At 40.5% G+C, this 20,098-nt stretch overlaps 1 protein-coding gene across 1 annotated transcript in view; it reads right to left on the minus strand.

Moving 5' to 3' along the window:
* Positions 1-2,265: 2,265 nt before the first annotated feature.
* Positions 2,266-20,098, minus strand: part of TRIQK (triple QxxK/R motif containing) — a 50,187-nt gene continuing 32,354 nt past the window's right edge. The window contains exons 3-4 of the mRNA XM_020785388.3: positions 16,583-16,668; positions 2,266-5,909 (exon numbers count right to left, since the gene is read on the minus strand). Coding sequence (XP_020641047.1) covers positions 5,796-5,909; positions 16,583-16,668 — 200 coding nt within the window. The 3' untranslated portion in view covers positions 2,266-5,795. The remainder of the gene's footprint in view (positions 5,910-16,582; positions 16,669-20,098) is intronic.

Raw genomic sequence — 20,098 nt, forward strand, 5'->3', positions numbered from 1 at the left:
ATGGGGCCCGTCCATACTTAGAACGTGACCACCAGGATGTTCACTGGGAAAACAAGTGGACTACAGACTTGTCAGGTTTATTTAATTTCTGCAGGTGAAGCCAAAAACATTTCCTCATAAAGCAGTCTTTCCTCCTCATGGCTCATACTGAGCGCCCACATGGTTCTTGTGTGGCTTTTCTCTGGCTGCCATGTCAGGAGCTTTTATAAACGAGAAGGAAGATGCCACCTCGCCTATTCAAAGTGCAGCTGTTTGTTACAACTGTCTCAAGAGTTCTCTCTGGCTTAATGAGCTGCTAGTTGCTTGTTCTGGAAAGGCAGGCAATCATATGTGCCTTTATCTGTTCATTAATCTTAGCCATTCTCAAGCTGCTCCTCGCTGGCAGTTCTTTACCTCTGCGCTGCCTTACCTCTCCCTCAAATACCACTGGGTTGTGGAAAAAAATAAAAAACAGAGAGTTCCTGGCTTCTTTCATATCTTTATCAAAGCTGATAACGAATCCTACACATTGGCAGCAAATCCTGAGAGAGTTTTTCCTCATAATTGGATGTTGGTTTGTTCTGCTTTTGCCCAGTGTCAGTTTTAGGAGCAAATAGCTTCAGAACCCTGATCTATAGACTAACAATCTATTTGTCACTGAGCACTTACTCCAGCAAAGTAAGTGGCACACTTAACTAAGGGTCCTTTCATAAATGGGGAATTTTATGTACCATGCTAAACCATGTGTTTGGGTTTAGAATGCATGGAAATAATAATCTTTCCAAAGACAGAATTTTTTAATTTGTAACAGTTGTACAGTACTATGGACAAAAGAGCTATTTGAGATCAATGGAACATAGATGTTTTAATAACTGAGGTAGTCTCTTTTTTCTATCTAAGCCAGTAATTATGAACTCTGGTTGGTAGCTGCTGTCTAAGGTACCAGCAGGATTGTTTTCCAAACCTTAATGGAGATTCCTGGTATTTCCTGGTGGGTGCACAACCAAGTGTTAACCAGGAATGACCGAAGCTTGACATCCACAATCCGATGAGATCAGGTCTGATCAGTGTGCTGTGATGGACATGAGAATGGCTTCAGATCAAATTGGATAGCACCTCTGAGTTCATCAAATGCTTGTAAACAACAGTTTGCTTGCCATGGTAGTTGAGGAGAGATCCTCATAAATATGAGAATGTATTGGCAGCATGAAGCACCGGTGTGGAAAAGTGTGGCATGATTTGCCCATTGTAAATTATATAGAAGGATTTCCAAAAACACGAGTGATCAACTCAGTGGGACCGCCTCAACTGATGTCGACATGTTCTATTGCCCACTGATTATGAGACACTGCTCTCGATTACTTATGAACAGGAACATCCAAATGGCAGCATCCAGATATCTAAATACTCATTCACTTGATTAGCTATTCGAGGGTGGAGCAATCAGCTGGCAAGGATTTCTGACTTCCCAGTTCTCCACCAATACTAACAACAAAAACACTTTCCCCCTGAATTGTGCTGCTGAAAAAAAGAATACTTGGAGTGGGTTCTTGTGTAAAAGGACACATGAGCTTTCTTCTGGCACTAACTGCAAGTTCTTGGGCAAAACATATGCTTTGAGACAATCTGTTCTTTAATTCTTAGCTTTTGCTGACCTTTCGAAGTCAGCATTTTGCTTTCTTTTTTTCCTTTTCCTTTAAGGGCACTAAAACAATTTATACCATCCATGAATGTGTTAGATAGCTTTACCCTCTCTGAATGGAGCAGTTGGTTTTTGTATGGACTAGAAACTTGCAAGCTCATTTTAAAAGCCAGTGTCTGAAACCAAGATGAACTTCACGCTGAGACATCTTTTCCCAATTCATTAGATCCAACTCCTGTGTAAACCCTATATATTACTTTTTATCACCAATAAAGATTTGTTTCCTAGAAAGTAAAGTTTGAATGATGGCGCATGAATTGACTTTAGCCTATTAAAAATTATTTGAGTGGTATACGTATATAGGAGAGGTACAATATATAGAAAAAGAAGAGTGCTTTTAATGATGGGTTTGCTGTGTTTGATTTAAACGGAAAGCAAAGTTTCATAGAATTATGCAGGAGTTCCAAAAAACTAGAAATATGTGTGGGCTATTATCATGCGCAACCACTTGTTTGATTCCGATGATTACAGAGCATAGGTGTTGCTTCCAAAACTGGCAACAACTCATACTGTTGTCTCAATTAGGGCAGTAAACAGATTGTCCCATTTTTTGAAATTAAAAAAGAGGCTCATACAGTGCAACATTTCACAGTTGTACATGTTTATTCATCCAAGCAAGCTACATAATAATGCTGAGACATCTGTTGGAGAGACACTAGTACCTAACATTTGGCTGTATCCCCACAAATTTAGATTTCCAGTTTAAAACACACACACATAAGGAAAGATTGCTAGCAGTGAAGTGCCCTGACACACCATATGAAATGCCATACCCCTTCTCAAAAATGTTTATCTATATTTTACACACATGTATCATATAAAACAGAGTGTTCTTTAAAAATTATATTTTAAAAAGGATACAGATTTAAAATTGTCGTTTTCTGGCTTGGGACTGGTTCACACAACTTAACAGACCAACAATGTTGTACAAACCAGATCTCAGTTATCTTCTCCGTAGTTATAAAAATTCTGTATTATATTTACATACAAACAGTGCATGATCTGTATCATGTTGCTGATTGTACAGAACAATACTATATATAGTTCAGTGGGGCTTATTCTCAGGTAAATGAATATAGGGCTGTTTCCCGTGGATGTTTTTTTTTTACAGACTGAAAAGTTCCAACATAAGTCAAATCTTCAAACAATACATCTTCCAAGAAAAAGTCAGATGCCTGACTTTATTTTATAAATAAGTGTTTTAAAAAACCCAGAATTCTGTGAATTGGTCCCTAGACTGAAGTGAGTAGCAGTAAGGTCTAAATTCAAGGTTTCAATAAATGAAAACAACTAAATAAAATATAGGGCAGGATCCAGTGATGGAAATGTGCTAGCAAATGGTGGAATCAAGCAGAAATATGAGAGGCGTGATCCCTTCACCACTGTAGCATCTGCATATCCCCAAAACCTGCAAACCCCTCAAGATCCGGTTTTCACGCAGCGTGGATAGGTGCAGAGGTGTGGGAGGGGCAAGAAAGCTCCTCTATGACCCTCAAGGACAACATTGGATTTAATCCATGATCTTTTTTACTTCCATATCCTGATGAATACAGAGGCTTATTATTCCAGTGTCCCAAATGAATGAATACTCTATGGATCAGTGCTTCTTATTTAACTCATCATAACTCAGCCCTTGGAAAAGTTGTATACTGTACAAGTACAAGAATCTCCCCCAAACCTAGCCATGGGCCATACTAGGCCAGGAGGTTTGGAGGCTGTAATGCAAAGAAGTAATTTGTAATAACCTTTCCAGTCATCAGGTTTATAAAGCAATTGGACTGCGAGTGCTCCATATATGCATGTACACGTGGACACACGAAGACCTAAGATGTATTTTGTTTATATTGTCTATTTCTTTTGGAACAATGATGCAGAAGAGGGGATGAAATACAAACCTCCTTGTGCAACAGATTTGGAATTGATTCTTGTGAGTGAGTACCAAAAAGACAGCATGTTCTTCATTTAGTAGGGCTCTGTATAAAAAAAGAGTTTGCTAGCAAATATTAGAATAAATGGGGGGGGGGGGGGGGAAATCACCGCCTTATGGCAAAAGAGATTTTTAAAAAAATCAAACACCATCAACCCTCTATCTTCCATGTTGATATTGCAGGCAGCATTCATAGTTTAATTAAAACAGAACTTCAACTTTATATTAATGCAGCGATGCACTAATTAAAATCAACATCGACTGAACTTTCTATTTACACTCTTTCAGACAGCTCAAGAGGCAAGGAACTCTGCTTCAGAGGCATATGTGAATGCTAGAGCTTCTGTCATCCAGGTGCCATTTCTGACAGAACACATGTGCCTTGAACAGTTGGCAATGAATGAAAAAGATGAGCACTGGTACTACAACACATGCACACACACAGTGGAGTGAGGATTATGCTGAAAATAAACTTCCACCAAAAGATAAAAATGAGAAAAATCAAAAGCTCCTTCTGAACAGACATTTGCTGTGATTTTTGTTTGTTCGTTTAGCAATGCTGAAATTACAAATTATTAAAGCATCTTTATTTTTCCTCTGGTACTTCTTGCTAACTTGGAAGGCTCCAGCTCACAGATTCAGACAGCCTTTTATAAAGCTGAAATTCTCCATGCTCTATTCAAATATCAATAGAAGGTATAGGGGAGCACAAAGCATGGGAGATGGAGCTAGTTCTTGTCTTCTTGTGGTAGGGAGGACGACAACCCATTCTGTTTTATTACATTCAATCTGAAAAGATGGGGATTAAAACTTTCTGGTTCTGGCTTCTCTCTCAATAACTGCACATGAGTACAATTTAATTTCATATTAGGAAATAAGTATATAATGGTTTTTCAGGAAATAGCAATTTTTTTTTGTTTCTGCCTTTGTTTCCATTTAGAGACCAAGCATTCCTTCCTAATGGAAATGGAAAAGTCCATGACTCAAGATGGCTTTTACAGATTGGCATATTACAAATACAAGGGGGATTACCTCCCTAAAGGAAGCCACAGGATTGTGTTTACAAGAGCTGAGCAGGACAGCTGAGGACAGGACCTTTTGAGATCACTCATCTATGAGGTCACCATAAGTCAGAGGTGACTTGGCATAACAACAACAAACAAACAAATTACAGCAACAAACCCTAAATATTGTTTGCTTGTCTGGCTGCCAGGTATTTGCACCTGCAGAGATGTAGTAAATTTACATTTTAAACCCTGTACATCCCTATGTGGGAGTAAGCCCTCCTGAAATAATGGGTCTTTCTTCTGAACAGAGAGATGTGGAATTGTTCTATCACTGTCACCTTCCATGTCAACATCTTGCAGATTCTTTTGAGTTTGGACTCTGAGTTGGTCTTCATATGTGTCAGTTAATCTCAGCAAGCATGTTTGAGCAAAGCATTTTGAAATCTCATCACTTCCAGAAGAATTTAAGTACTCGCTCATAGAATTCGAAACAGAAATACATCCTTTCTTTGCATCTAGTCCAATGGTGACAAGGGGACCCTTGGTGCATAGTACAGTCAATTCGTAGCTCATCCATTTGTATACATGTTTCACTTTATAAAGCAAAGCATAGTGTGCAATTTTTATTCCAGACAACACAGAATATGGTCCGGACAAAGAGAAGCTTATTTTCATTCTCAATGATCTTAAATGAAATTTATCCATGTATCTGAATCATTCCCTCTGCAATCAGTTGAATTTAAAAGTGAATTTAAAAGTGTTTATAATGGATATATGCCCACAAAGACCACGGACAGCATCAGATGGCTTCTATCTCTTGTCATCCTTTTACACAGCAAATTACTCCAGCTCAAGAATGTTATCAAGGAAATCAGGATCTATCCACTAACACCAATGGTAATAAATGTAGAAAATTTTCTTTTGGAATAAAGTTATGTTCAATTTCAGAAAAAAGTGAAAAGGCTCAACATGAGCCACTGAACTAGTCTGCAGCTTAGATGAAGCACATGAAAATCCATCAGGTTCGTTGAAATAGTCTCATGAATATAATTCACCTCTCATTTACAGGAATCAGCTGTAGTTGCGTCCATCTCAGTGGTCAGAGTCTGTTTGCAATATGACTGGTCAAAGTAATGCTTTTGTGGCAGCAAACATGGGCGGCGGGGGGTGAAGACTCCTGCTAGTTTTCATCTTGATCCAGCTCAAGGTCAAGATCTTCAGACAGGTTAAGATAAAAGAAGGCGTAACAGGCCAATAAAAATATCAATATAGCTGCAAGGACAAGACTGACTTCCTGTAGCAAAGACAGAATGGTTTAAAAGTTAGATATAACAATATTTCAATGTAATTAAGAACCAGTAATGTTTTTCATTCATAAATCCACCCTAACATTAACACTAGGCCACACAATACAGTGGTGCTTTGCTAGACAATGATAATCCGTTCCACTGAAATTGCTGTTTAGCGAAATCATTGTCTAGCGAAAAGCATTTCCCCATTGGAATGCATTGAAACCTGTTTAATGCGTTCCAATGGGGAAGAATCGTTGTTGTCTAGCGAAGATTGGCCATAGGAAAGCTGCTTTGTGAACTGCCGATCAGCTTTGTGTTTTAGTATTGCAATAGCTACTGTATTTTTATATCTTTTTTTATCTTGTTGTGAACTGCCTCTAGTTTTAATTGTGGGAGAAAAATGAAATATAAGCCCAATCCATTCATCCATCCGTCAGTCAGTCAATGACCCCAGGTGAATATTAGGCTTCAGAAGAGAAATTGCAATGTAAGAGAATTGTCTTTCATTTGTTCATGATTCTGAAGGAGGATAGAATTCACAGAACCTGTCAGATGCACACTATCCCAGGCTATATTTGCAAACTCCTTCGGAAATTTTACTTGGGGGGGGGGGCTACAGCTGCTGGAATCTAGTTCTCAAAATGACGTCTCTAAGCTCAATTTTCCCCACCTTTAAGAAGCTTGTCTTACTGCATTTTAAAAAAAATGACAAATGAAAGGGAGATTGGGAGCAAATCTTCAGAAGGCAAATGGAACAGGTGAAGTATGTTGGGCAGCCATGACTCAACCAGGTAGAGATCATGGGACATCTTTGCTTACGCATCTGCATCCATGCCTTCTTTTATAATATTAGAAACATTGGAATTAACACAAAGAGTAACTTTAAACATGAGCATCTCAATTGTTCTTTGTTTGACAGGGGATATTCTCCCACTGGAGATAAAGTGTGTATCTCTTGTGGCCATGTATTTATAATTATGTAATGTGAACCTATGTATTTCTTCAAAATGGATGTAATGATTTTCACAGGGCATGTCCTCTTTCTCTGCACAAACAGTTAGGCAAGTATTCAAGCCAGAGAGAATATAAAACAGAATCAACAGAAGTCCATGAAAGAGTTAACATTCTTCTGTCAACTCCATTAAAAAAAATAAAAAATAAAAATCAGCTCCTTGATCTGGCAAGCTTCACTGGAACACACTTCATTTGCATTTACATGAATCTGTTTTATATTTTATCAGTATTTTAGATTCATAATTCAGTATATGCCACCTCATACACTTTTCAAATATTATAGCTTCTCTGAGCAAAGATGTCTCTGTGGGTTACCATTTTGCAGGTAGTCCCATTTTCCTTTCTCACACAAATAATTTGACTCATAATAGCTTGAAAAAGACAATTTAAACAGATGGGATCCTTCCATTCCCAATCCCAATTTGTTTAAGGGAATATAAGAAGAATGTTTTAACCTTTACTATCTTTCTTTGGTTTCATCTAATGGAGTTAAACACATCACATTTCTCAAATCTACGAGGACGAGGAACTTCTGAATAGAAAAAGGTGGTGCAACATTTTAAAAAAACTTTTTTTTTCCTTGCACCGACTACAGCCATGCTTCCAACCACATCTCAGCACCCATCTACTCCCCTTAAGAGGATGTGATATCCGAGTGACAACTGCTGGCTTTGCCTCTGCTAGAACAGACAACAAAGTCCATATGGATGGGGAACTTGGGTGGATTCCAGGTGTCAACTTTCTCCAACCACAAGCCTCCAGAGGTCACACAGACAGGAAACCCCCCCCCCAAAAAAAAGAACAACATGAAAAGCACCAGAGGTGTACTTTGGTTTTGAAAAACTGGTGCTTTATTTTGTTTTGTGTTTCGTTTTGTTTGTGTTCAACAATGAGGAGAGGCAGTGACCTGTTTAAAAAATGAACTAACACTCTTTGAGGCTTGCATGAACAGCATATTACTTTTGGTGGTGATACATCAAACAAACAAACAAACAAAAGCAAATGAACAAAAAAGCCTGTGACTCCAGGGCAACTGTAGGCCATTTTATAAGGATAATCTTAGAACTGCAGAGTTTGAAGGGACCCTTCAGATCACCAAGTCCCTCCCCTGTCAAGGAGGCACAGTGGGGAATCATGCTCCCAACTTCTGGCTACCTAAACTATGGAGCTATTCAGTTTTTGTTAGTGGGATATCTTTCATTAGTAGAACTAGGAGGGGATAATCTGCTTCTGTCTCAACTACAACGGTATCCTCAGAGATGCTCTGGAAAGCTGAAACACACTAGTGCATGTCAGAATATAGAAATTTTATAGGCCTGAACCTGGATAAATGTATTATTAACAAGCTGCCATTGGGCACAGATGTGTGTATGCTGAGTCACTCTGACTACTGAGAAGATGATGCAATGTCTGGAAATAAGAAGACACCCAGGTGCAGAAGATGAAGTCATGTGTCTTCTGATTGGACTAGAGATGCCATGTGTATGTATATAAGTGAACAGTGTCTATGTATCATTCTCTTCTCTCTCCACCATATGCTGCTATACTCTTTGCCGGTTTGTGTAATGATGTCCTGCCATGCTGATGTGGTACCTGCCTGTACATACTTGTAAATACTGTAAATACAACCGCCTTGCAAAAGAAGAAGAACTTGTGTCTTCAATAACTCTGCGTTTTTCCTGTTGCCAAATCCTTGACAGTGCAGTGGTCAGGGAACAGGGGTAAATTACCCCAAATGGGGTAAAAATGAAAATCCTGGGGGTAATGAGGACATGACCCTAACCCCCTTTCCCCCCTCTTCCTCTTCTGCCCGGCGGGGGGTCCCCGGCTGTCTGATCGCCCCCTTCTCTGGCCAGGTTGCAACCGAGCCATGGCGGATGGCGGCCAGCAACAGGCCCCGGGTTGGCAGCGTACGGCAATCAAGGCAGCGGCTGTAAATAGATTAAGCCATGGTGGAGCCTCTCCTTCCAGTGCTGGAGGGGTGGATCACGGTGAAGGGGGTCAAGTATGGCCATGACAGCAGCCTGGGCCAGGCTCAGCCTTCTGGTGTTGGGACACTGCCCCATCCCCGTCCTAGCCCATTGGGCAGCAGTGACGCTCACCCAGCTGCATGGCTGCCTTTGGCAGTGCCTCCACGCTCGCTGGATGGGCCTGGCGGAGCCTCTCGACCTCCATGCAGCAGCTGTCATGGTGCTTCGACGATGAGGCCCGCGGGAGCCCTGACTCTGAGGTCTGATGCGACTGCCTGGTTGCAGAACCGGCCGCCACCTGTCTACTTCTACCTGTGTGTATTTCTCTAGAAAATTTCCCAGAATGAATACTTCCTGTTGCAGCCAATCCTTCATAATAGTCATTTGTCAGAATACAGAAACATAGGCAGCTGATTTAAACCAATTAGACCTTTCTTTCATCCTTCTAACCCGGTCCTGTCAACTCTGACTGGAACCTTCAAAGATTCAGGCAGGATTCCTTCACAGCTCTAGCTGGAGGTCGCCTGGTGTTCTCTTGAGGTCTCTAATCCAAGTACTAACCAGGGGTGACCTCTTTCGGGAGGTCCATATGAGATTTGGTCAGTTGCTTAGGCCATAGACCACAATGTTGGATAAGCTTGTCAGAAAGATAGCTTGCCTGCCTTTGTTTGCTTCCTCCTCTGCTATCCAATACTTTGGCCATCTCATGAGAAGAGAAGAGTCCCTGGAAAAGACCCTGGTGTTGGGAAAGTGCAAAGGCAAGAGGAGAAGGGGACGACAGAGGATGAGATGGTTGGACAGTGTCATCGAAGCTATGAACATGAATCTGACCAAACTCCGGGAGGCAGTGGAAGACAGGAGGGCCTGGCGTGCTCTGGTCCATGGGGTCACGAAGAGTTGGACACAACTAAATGACTAAACAACAACAATGCTATAGTACTGTGTAGAATTACTGCTAAGAGCTTTCTGTGCTACTTGTTTCAGTTAAATGGACTGACAGTGAAGCTCTGTTGGCCTGGCCAACCTGGCGTGTGAACCAATTGGTCCCCATCAAATATACCATAGAACCATCTGCAACCTGAGCTGCTTCCCAGCTTAGTGAATGTGCAATGTGTTTCTTGAAAAGAAGTGCCTTACCACAGGAGAAGAATCCCGCAATTAGTATTACAATAATGGATGGAAACATATGCCCTTGTGGTAGCAGAAAGTGATTCTATGGTCAGCTGGCACCATGCTTTCTATGCAGAAGTTGTGAATATTGGCACATTTCTATCAAAAATTGGTCCAAATGGAATTCCCACATATTGCTAGCCACAAAACTCAAAAGGCACAACTCTTCAAACAGGGAGAGGACTATCTAATGCATGCCTACCATTGAAAGAAAAGGCTGTTAGAAAAAAATGGTGACAAACGTAAGTGCATGTATTCACTATTCAGAAATTTAAGAGTGGGGCAGTCACCATTCTCTGTCTGGATGGGGATATCTGTCTGTTTTTCTTTCTCCCACATTCAACTTAAAATGCTCTTTCCATTCTATGTATGAACTCTATAATTTTCTGGTTGTTATAGGTTTTTCAGGCTGTTTGGCAATTTTCTGGAGGTTTTTCTTCCTAACGTTTCGCCACTCTCTGTGTCCAGCATCTTTAGAGGACTGGAGCTAGAACTCTGTCTCCTGTCCTCTGAAGATGCCGGCCACAGAGATTGGTGAAATGTTAGGAAATAAAACCTCCAGAACATGGCAAACAGCCCGAAAAACCAACAACAACCATCGGATGCTGACTGTGAAAGCCTTTGAGAATACATCTATAATTTGCCTTATCCAAAGCTCACTCAAACTTTATTTTTTTCATTCCTAGGCTCCCATGTTATGTTTGCCCAAACAAACAAATGTCAATCAAGTCTAGATCAACATGTATTGTTGGACCTGGGAAGAAACTAAAGATCTATGAAATTTTAGTCTGAAAACGTTTTCTTTAAGGTGGTCTCCAAATATGGTACAAACATGGATCCTTTCCAAATCTAGGGGAAGAGTAAGGAGAAATGCTGATCATATTTACAATGCACACCCTAATTTCTGTTGAATGACAGAATATCAAATCAAAGAAGCCCACACGAGTATTTTTGACAGAAAGATTACTGACATATAGAGAACATTTAATACTCCTAGAAAAGCACATAAATCCAGTAGATGAAAACAATCAATTGTCTTCAATAACAGAGAGTCAAAAACATCAGATATTTATTGCCCACAAGTTACTATGCTGACATTATCAACATAGATAAAAATCACTCATTGGGGAAATTAACTAAGTATTAAACGGCAATAACTAAATGAAACTTTGCTGCTTTCAATCCAGCATAAAAATGACGGGCAATCAAAATGTGACAGTATAGACTAATTAGCATGCCAGTTATGAAATCAAAAGTACCACACTGGGGCTGATTTTTAAAAAGTTTAATGTCTGTTCTGAGGAATGAAGGCTCAAACTTTGAAAATGTTGCAAACTACATCTCCTGATGGATTCTTGAACTCCTTCTCTGGGTAAGTAATAAACAAAGTTATGTCATAACTGGAAAATGTTTGAATAACATTTAATTAAATTATCTCTATGAAATCACAACATCCTTCTAATCTTATCGGACCGTCTATGTTTCTAACAAGATGTGAACAATTTGGTGGGTCCAGAGGTTAATTTCTTCATCTCAGTACTGGGCTTAGACTGAAATACATCCAAAACTCAAAATTATACTTGGTTTCAAAGCCACTTCCAGTTTAAAAATACCTTTATTTTTCAAAAGTAGACATGGAGCAGTGAACTCTCAGGGCATGTAGCAGTGAGCCAGCATAAATTTTGGTATTGTGTGTGAAGAAGTTCAGTGCTTCAGGAAGCATGCTTTTCATTTGTGTCAATGTATAGAAGCCAGTCAAAAATGTAATAAAATACCCTCAAAATTAGTAATGTACATGTGTCTGACAACCAACTCAAAGTAAAAAGCAAAAAGCAGAGTGTGCTGCTTATATACCGCCCCATAGCGCTTCAAGCACTCTCTGGGCAGTTTACAAGTTAATTATGCAGGCTACGCATTGCCCCCCCCCCCGCGAGCTGGGTACTCCTTTTACTAACCTCGGAAGGATAGAAGGCTGAGTCAATCTTGAGCCAGCTACCTGAGATTAAACCCTGGGCCATGAGCACAGTTTTGGCTGCAGTACAGCTGTTTAACCACTGCACTATGAGGTTCAAAGTCTTCAATCCTTGAAAAATAACAATGCATTATAATTAACTACATTTCTGAATTGTTTTATTGGTATTAATGGCTTGGGTACAAGTCATAATACTCCTGTTTTTGCATCAGGTTTAGCACACTTGAAATGGATTTAAAAATATCTGCTTACGTGATATATAGCTAACTACACATATTAGTTGGAAAGCAAGTTTTTTTAAAAAATAGTGGGTTATTTATTTTAAATAAATTATGAATCATGTTGGCATTTGTGAATGCCCATCTTGGAGTACATTGTGTCTGTGGGGTCTGTCAAGTATTGGAGACCAGGATCACAGGCTTCAGACTGCAGTCCAAAATCTTAATTTTTTTTCTATCTGTAACACCAATCTAGTGCAATGATTTCCAACCTTGGGCAACCCAGGTGTTCTTGGACTGCAACTGTCAAAAGCCTTCACCACTAGCTGTGCTGTCTGGGGTTTCTGTGAGCTGCAGTACAACAACACCTGGGTTATCCAAGGTTGGGAACCACTGCTCTAGTGCTATGCCATTTTGAAATGCATATAAAAATTTTAAAGCAAATATTAAAAGGTTGTATTTTCAGAAAGCCTCCATGCATTCATTACTGTAGACCCATCAGCATTCCAATCGGATATCCGTGAAGGTTTTAAAAAACAGGAGATTGTGACATGAATGCAGGCAAAAGAGAGGAAGAAGGGCAAAGATTTTATTTTCCTTGAAGACTCAAAGGATGCTGTCTTTCCATCAGATCAGAACAAGTCCAACTTTCCAAACCCAAAAGCAGCTGCAACAACAATAATGAGAAGGAAACCATTTGCACTAATTAGTTGCACTTCCAATTGCCCATTCAAAACTGTCATGAGGCTCCTGAAGAGCTAACATGTGAAAAAAGGGGGGAAGGGGGAGAAGCATAGCGACCTGACAAGGAGGATGGTGGTGGAGGAAAGATCCATGTCATGGGCAAACCCAATGTGCTGAAGAATGATAGGGATGAGACTGTAAATATTCCCTTGTTAGGGAACAGACAGTCGACTGATGTGGCTGCCATGCTGGTGACACCAGGCTCAGGAAATGGAACAGAGCATAAAGGGAATTGACTGTCTGGATTAGTGAAATAGTTAAGACTCTTCTTTCTCTGCCTGTCAGTTCATTGGCTCACTTGTTGTTTCTATGAAAGCTCTCAAGGAAAAGGTGCAGTGATACAGGAATGAAAGTTGTCCCAAGAGGACACACACACACCGACATAAAGACATGACTTTAAATTGATTTCAAAAACCCCTCGATCCAGCTAATGTTTCATTTCAACTGTGTAGCCAAGCTCTAATCTTTTACATAGCAGTTCTAGTATGCAAAATAATACATAGTCATTATCTTGCTTAATAACTGGTTGAGTTATTTCAATTTTACAGCTGCACAACTGACCCTGATGTCAAGTCCCATGGAGCCTTATGGCACAGCGGTTAAGCTGCAGTACGTCAATTAAGTCCCTGCTTATAACCTGAGTTTGATCCTGGGCTCCAGTAATCGGTTCCAGGTTGACTCAACTTTCCATCCTTCCAAGGTTGGTAAATTGAGTACCCAGCTCACTAGGGGTGGGTGGGCAATGTGTAGCCTGTGTCCTGTAAAATTAAATTGTAAACTACCCAGAGAGTGCTTTAAGCAATATGGGATGGTATATTAGCAGCACATTTTGCTTTCTGTGCGAGAGGTTCTGTTTGAAGCCATTTTCAACCTGGTGCTACAAGGTCCTCAACCTGCAGCTTTTGTAATTTATGGAGAGAACTTAACTGTTGCTCATAATGCACTGTCTATTTTGTTCCTAGCTTAAGCTAGCCTCAAGTCTATCCCACGTGGCTCCCAACAAAAGAAGTAAAATTTAATCAGGAAGGGGTGGAGAAAATGATACGACTCAACAGGTTAATAAGCTGCCTTTTAAGCAAACAACAAAAAAGGCAATCTACTTTTTCTCATTAAAGCCTGACACGCAGCACTAGCAGAAGAGATTATGTTGTGAAAACAGACTGCATTGCATGGTGATGCTTGATCGAGATCAGTTATCAGGGAGCGAAAAGAAACCACTGTTTCATGATTATAATAGCAAATTCTGGAAGACAACCAAATACATCATCTGGCAGCTCAACAGCTGTGCAGCATGGTAGTAATACCTTGCCATTTCCTGTAAGCTATAACATGGGGAGGGGGAAAAAATGATTTCTCATCTGCCAGAAAGAAGAAAATATTCTTCTTTGAACACTACTAAAATTCTTTTCAACAGAAACAGCTCATTTTTAAAATCCTTTTTTTTTCTTCTCCCAGATCTGCATCTTTCTTCCAGCATGGGTTGCTAAGCTGATTTTATGTTAATTTATTTTGAACCAAAAATAAATTGACAGCAAAACACTGGAAACAATTTAAATAAACAGCATACATTTAGCCAAACTCTACAACAAGGGTCAGGGGTGTGTTTTTATGTTTGTGTGAAAATATATTACCTATGCCCTTTGCGTTATTATTTATTTTTTTTGCTTGTTAAATTATAATCACACCTTCCTTAGTCTTTATAAACAGGATGTTTCAAAATGATTTAAAGTTCACTAGTATTCTTGCTGGGTCACTGAGAGAAAAAGTAATGGTTTTGCATGCTGAAGACAAAATGAAAACTGTAGCCTAGATACATATTAAACAAACACAAATAGACAACAGCTAAGGACAGTCTCCGGTTTCCCCCCTGTCTTCCATGAAAAAGAAACAGCACATCAGCATCAGCATTATCTTAGAACTGCAAAGCTGGAAGGGACCCAATGGATCATTAAGTCTAGCCCTTGTCAAAGAAGCACAGTGGGGAACTGAACCCTCAACGTCTGACTCCACAGCCAGATACCTAAACCACCGAGCTATCCAGTCAGCGTTTTCCTATATTTCTACCTGCATGCTCCCCTCACTTCTCATACTCTCAAATTCACTGTGGAAAGTTGCTGGCCTCTCTGGAGCAAACTGGAAATGTACAGGGATGGTAAGCTGCCATGGGAAGGAAAAGGATGAGAAGTTCTGTCAAACCAGTGATGCTTCACTCCTTCACAGTTGGATTTCACTCTATTTCTTTTAAGTTATGGAGCTAAGCCCAATTGTTAATCCTGGCTAGAGTAGATCTATTGAATCACTCTGACTTACATAAGTGAAACAAGTGGCATTCATTCAATAGATCTGTGCCAGTTAGGCGTAACAACTGGATTCAGCCCCTGGGCACCAGTGTTGCATATAAACTACTATAGTTGTAATAGAAGGGTAGGTGACTTCAACTGTTGTATGTTGCAACTGTTGTATGTATGTATGTAACTCCGCTATTTTCAATCCTTTTTGGTAATGGCCTTTATAGGAGCTCTTCTCAGCTTCCAGGACATCCTGTCAAACATGTTTACAACATGAACAGAATTTAAAAAAATCTCTTTCTCACATTCTTCAGTCTGTAGCTACCTGCAAATGTTCCCGGGGCCCCCAGGGAGCCAGATGGCCCCCCCACTGAGATTAGCTGCTCTAACTGCAATGAGTTTTTGCTAACTAAAAATGGGTTTCCACCTCTTCAGCTCTATACTTCTATGAAACTGCTTCTAGTAATCTCTAGAGGCCACAACCATATTAAGCGGGAGTCTGTTGACCACTCAAAATGTGGCAAAATTTCCCCCATACCCCCCAGGGGATTTTTTAAAAAACATATTTTTAAAGTATGGAGGCTAGGGGCCACAAGAGTGCTGAAAGAGTACATAAATGGCTAGATAGGTCACAAGACCCCCGTACCTCTACACATATTCATTTAGCACTATAGAATGCTATGGGGAGGACTGTGCTATAGAACAGCCATTCTCAACAGGGGCCATATGGCATCCTGGTGGGCCCTGCCACATCTGCAAGGAGCCACAGATTCATCCGTCCTTGTCTGCACTCATCCCAAGGCTTTCCTTGATTGATGGAGGAGCCTGGCTCCTCAGAAGAGCTCCTAAAAGGGCCATGGCCCCCCAAAAAAGGTTGAGAATGGCTTCTATACAACATTCATGGGTTACTGATAGTAATCATTTTAAAAACATGCAGTAGCTCATTGCCAGCAAAACAAACAAGCTTCTCAACAGACATGCAGAGAATCTAAAGTACTTTGTTTCCCACATCCATGCAGCTTAACGTATAAATGAATTTCTCAACAATCAATGGGATTGACTCCCAAGTAAAGCTGTCCTAGAAGGCAGCCTCTGAAGACAGCTGGTAGTTTCTAGTTTGGCTGGGGGTTAAAGCAAAAGAAATCTGACATTAATATTTTAGAGCCTAGCATTCCACTTAGAGTTTAGAAGTGTCATAAACAATATCTCTCAAAGATCAATATTCACACAGGACATCTTTGGGGGAAAGAAACTCAATATCTATAGGAAGTTGATGTAAGCTATCAGCGAGATATATACCTTTATGCCTAGTGCGGTTTTCTTGGCCTCTGCTTTTAACCGTGTTGCTTTTAACATTGGCCTGGTTTTCTTGTAATCTTGTTTTCCTGTTGAAGAAGGAGAAAAACAGTTACTGAAATCGCTGAGGAACAATTATCTTAATGTCTGCAGCAGATCCAAATTTTCCTTTACAAAGCACAAAACATAACTGCAGCCTCTAAAATGGTCACCGAGAACAACTGAGAGACAGAGAGAGAGAGAGAGAGAGAGAGAGAGAATTGGGTTTGCTTGCACAGTGACATGCTTTGAAATATTTGCTATAATAGGAAATGCATGACAGTGTAATTTGAGCAATGAATTTTTTTCACACTAGGGATGATTTCTTTCTTTCTTTCTTTTTTTACACCAACTTTCTCATTAAAAAGTATTCAAGGCAGTAAAAAACTAAAAAAGGAGTACACAAATATTTAAAAACAATCAAACAAATGCCACGATAAAATGGCAAACAAAAGCAACACCAAAAATATACAGTGGTACCTCGCTAGACGACGACCTCACAAAATGACGAATCCGCATAACAATGAGATTTTGCGATCGCTATGGCAATCCGCAAAACAGTGATTCCAATGGGCGATTTTCGCAAGATGACGATTTTTACAGCTGATCAGCAGCTTAGCAAAATGGCTTCCCTATGTTTTTGGGACCGATGCTTCACAGGACAGCCATTTTTACAGCTGATTGGCGCTTCACAAAATGGCTGCCCTATGGGCGATCTTCGCCTCTATGGGCTATTTTTCCCCATTGGAATGCATTAAACGGGTTTCAATGCATTCCAATGGGGAAACGGTTTTCACAAGATGATGATTTCGCTAAACAGCGATTTTCACGGAACGAATTATCATCGTCATGCGGGGCACCACTGTATTCAAAGCAACAAGGCACAGCAATCCATTTAAAAACCTGTCTTAGATAGACATTATGGAAAAGCCTGCCTGAAGATAAGGTCTTCGTCTGCTTGTAGAAGGACAGCAAAGACAGGGCCAGCCTGGCCTTCTGTGGGAGGGAGTTCCAAAGTTTGGGAGCAGCAAAAGAGAAAGCCCTCTTCTGTATCCCCACCAAACCTACCTGTGAAGACGGTAGGACTGAGAGAAAATGCCTCCCCTGATATCTTAACATCCAGGCAGACTTATAAAGGGAGACACAGTCCTTGAGATATCTTAGACTCAAGCTATTTAATTGCAAGTGGCCAAAAAGATTATTGTTGAAATTTACTACACAGCTATACCTATCCTAGGGGGAAGTGGTGGCACTGCAGGTTAAACCACAGAAGCCTCTGTGCTGCAAGGTCAGAAGACCAGCAGTCGTGGGATCGAATCCATGCAACGGAGTGAGCTCCCATCGCTTGTCGCACCTCCTGCCTACCTAGCAGTTCGAAAGCATGTAAATGCGAGTAGATAAATAGGTGCCACCTCAGTGGGAAGGTAACGGCTTTCCGTGTCTAGTCGTGCTGGCCACATGGCCACAGAAACTGTCTTCGGAGAAACGCTGGCTCTATGGCTTGGAAACGGGGAAGAGCTCCGCGCCCTAGAGTCGGACATGACTCGACTAAATGTCAAGGGGAACTTTTACTTTTTATACCTATCCTACCACATACAAAAAACCTAAAGGGTCAATTTTATGATAGAAGAGTGGAGCTGTGTTCCCTGTTTCTTAAAACATTTGCCCTTCCAAGAGCAGTTTGGGGGGGGGGTTGTTTGTTTGTTTTTGTATAAAAGGGTGCAAAAGCCTGGACAGAAATCAAGAGGGAAATATTTGCAAATATACACACATTTTGATTCAGCGTTATTGGTGGCTGCATACCACACATGACAAAATGTACTGCCCATAGAAATGTAACATGCAGAAATGGACTACAATTCCCAGAATCCCAACATTACACCACAAGAAATGCAGTCTGGAGTAATAACATTTCCAAGCTCTGACTGTAGCTTTACACGGCCTTTAAAATACAATGGTGTCTCGCAAGACGAGCGCTTCGTTTTATGACGAAATCGCATAACGACGAAGTTTTTGCTATCGCTTTTGCGTGAGGGTACTTTGATGGCTACTATCAAGAAATAGCTGCCAAAATGATCCATTAAAATGGTTACAAAGACAGATCTCTAAGTCTTCCATGTTTGTGGTCTCTAATACAGTACTGGCTACACCCTCCCTTGCCATGCACAGACCTAATAATCATTTCTATGAAACTGGTAGGTCTGAGGTAATTTTAAATAGCAGATATTCTTTTTTTAATCTGCCTCCATTTGGACATATATATAACATGCAAAAGGTCTAATATCTGATTATTAGAATAGCACAACGTATGTTTGTTTTTAATTACTTCTAGCCCTAAAAAGTCTAACTTAAGATGTCATGTTTCCCTTACTGGGATGACATAAGGTGGCTTCTCTGGAGGTCTCTATGGCACACTAGAAATGACAGACATCTTAACAGAGCAATCTGACAGGCCATGGTGGGGAGGTATGAAGATGGATGAACTGTCTCACACAAAGCCCTCCTGGGCTCACAACAGCAGGGTGGAAAGGAAGAAAGGTATTTTCTGGGTTGGATGTTGATGATGATGACAATGGCAATGACAATAAGGATGTGAAGAAATCTCAATAAATTTGTCATTCTCAGAGAGACAGGCTACATCTACACATTGATACAACCTATTGAAAGATTGCTAAACCCCATGAGATTTCCTGCCTCCGGTGTGAGAACTAGACAAGTAGCACTTTTTTTTTCTTTCTAAGTGTCTGCAGTTTGTGGAAAATGTCTGTAAGAAACTGTTATCTTTTCCCTTTATGAAGCAAAGCCTACACCCAAAGCAAGCACAGAAGGACTTTTCTGACTGACAGAAAAGGTCCAAACACATCCTACTCTTCTGATGTTTAAAAGTCCATAAAACAGGGCACTCAATTATCATAATGAGTTCAGTGACACAATTTGCACAAAAGCCCTGTCAAGAAGCTGAGCAAAAATATCCCACTAGCTCATAAGCAACGAGAAAAATGTCGGTTTTCACTTCTGTTGAAGGAAGGACTTGCCCCCCCTTGATTACACCCACCCTCCCACTGTCACCAATAGGACAGATGTAATATATACTAGTTTCAAGACTATTGTACATTTTCCCCCTTCAGTAGTGTGTGTTTAAGGACAGAAGACTCCTGTCACAACACATATCTCTTGATCTGCCTCCTTACTCCCTTTATTGGTACTGGAGCTCCAACACTTAACAGGCAAGGATCTTGGGAGTTTCCACAGGAGCTAGGAAGGGTTTTTAAAGACTTGATCCCTGCCTCCAAAATCAGAACTTTCTATTCTTAGAGGAGGAGACCCCACAAATCTATTGCTCCAGAGATGCTGTCTCAACATCCACAGAATTGAGGCCTTTAAGCTACAATGTATGGGAAAATTAGTTCGTTTCTGACTAAATGTCAAAGGATGGCCACAGTGGAGTAAGCAAAAGAATGTTTATATGAGTTGCTCTCC

Source organism: Pogona vitticeps, chromosome 4 (genome assembly GCF_051106095.1).
Source record: "Pogona vitticeps strain Pit_001003342236 chromosome 4, PviZW2.1, whole genome shotgun sequence".
NCBI lineage: Eukaryota > Metazoa > Chordata > Lepidosauria > Squamata > Agamidae > Pogona > Pogona vitticeps.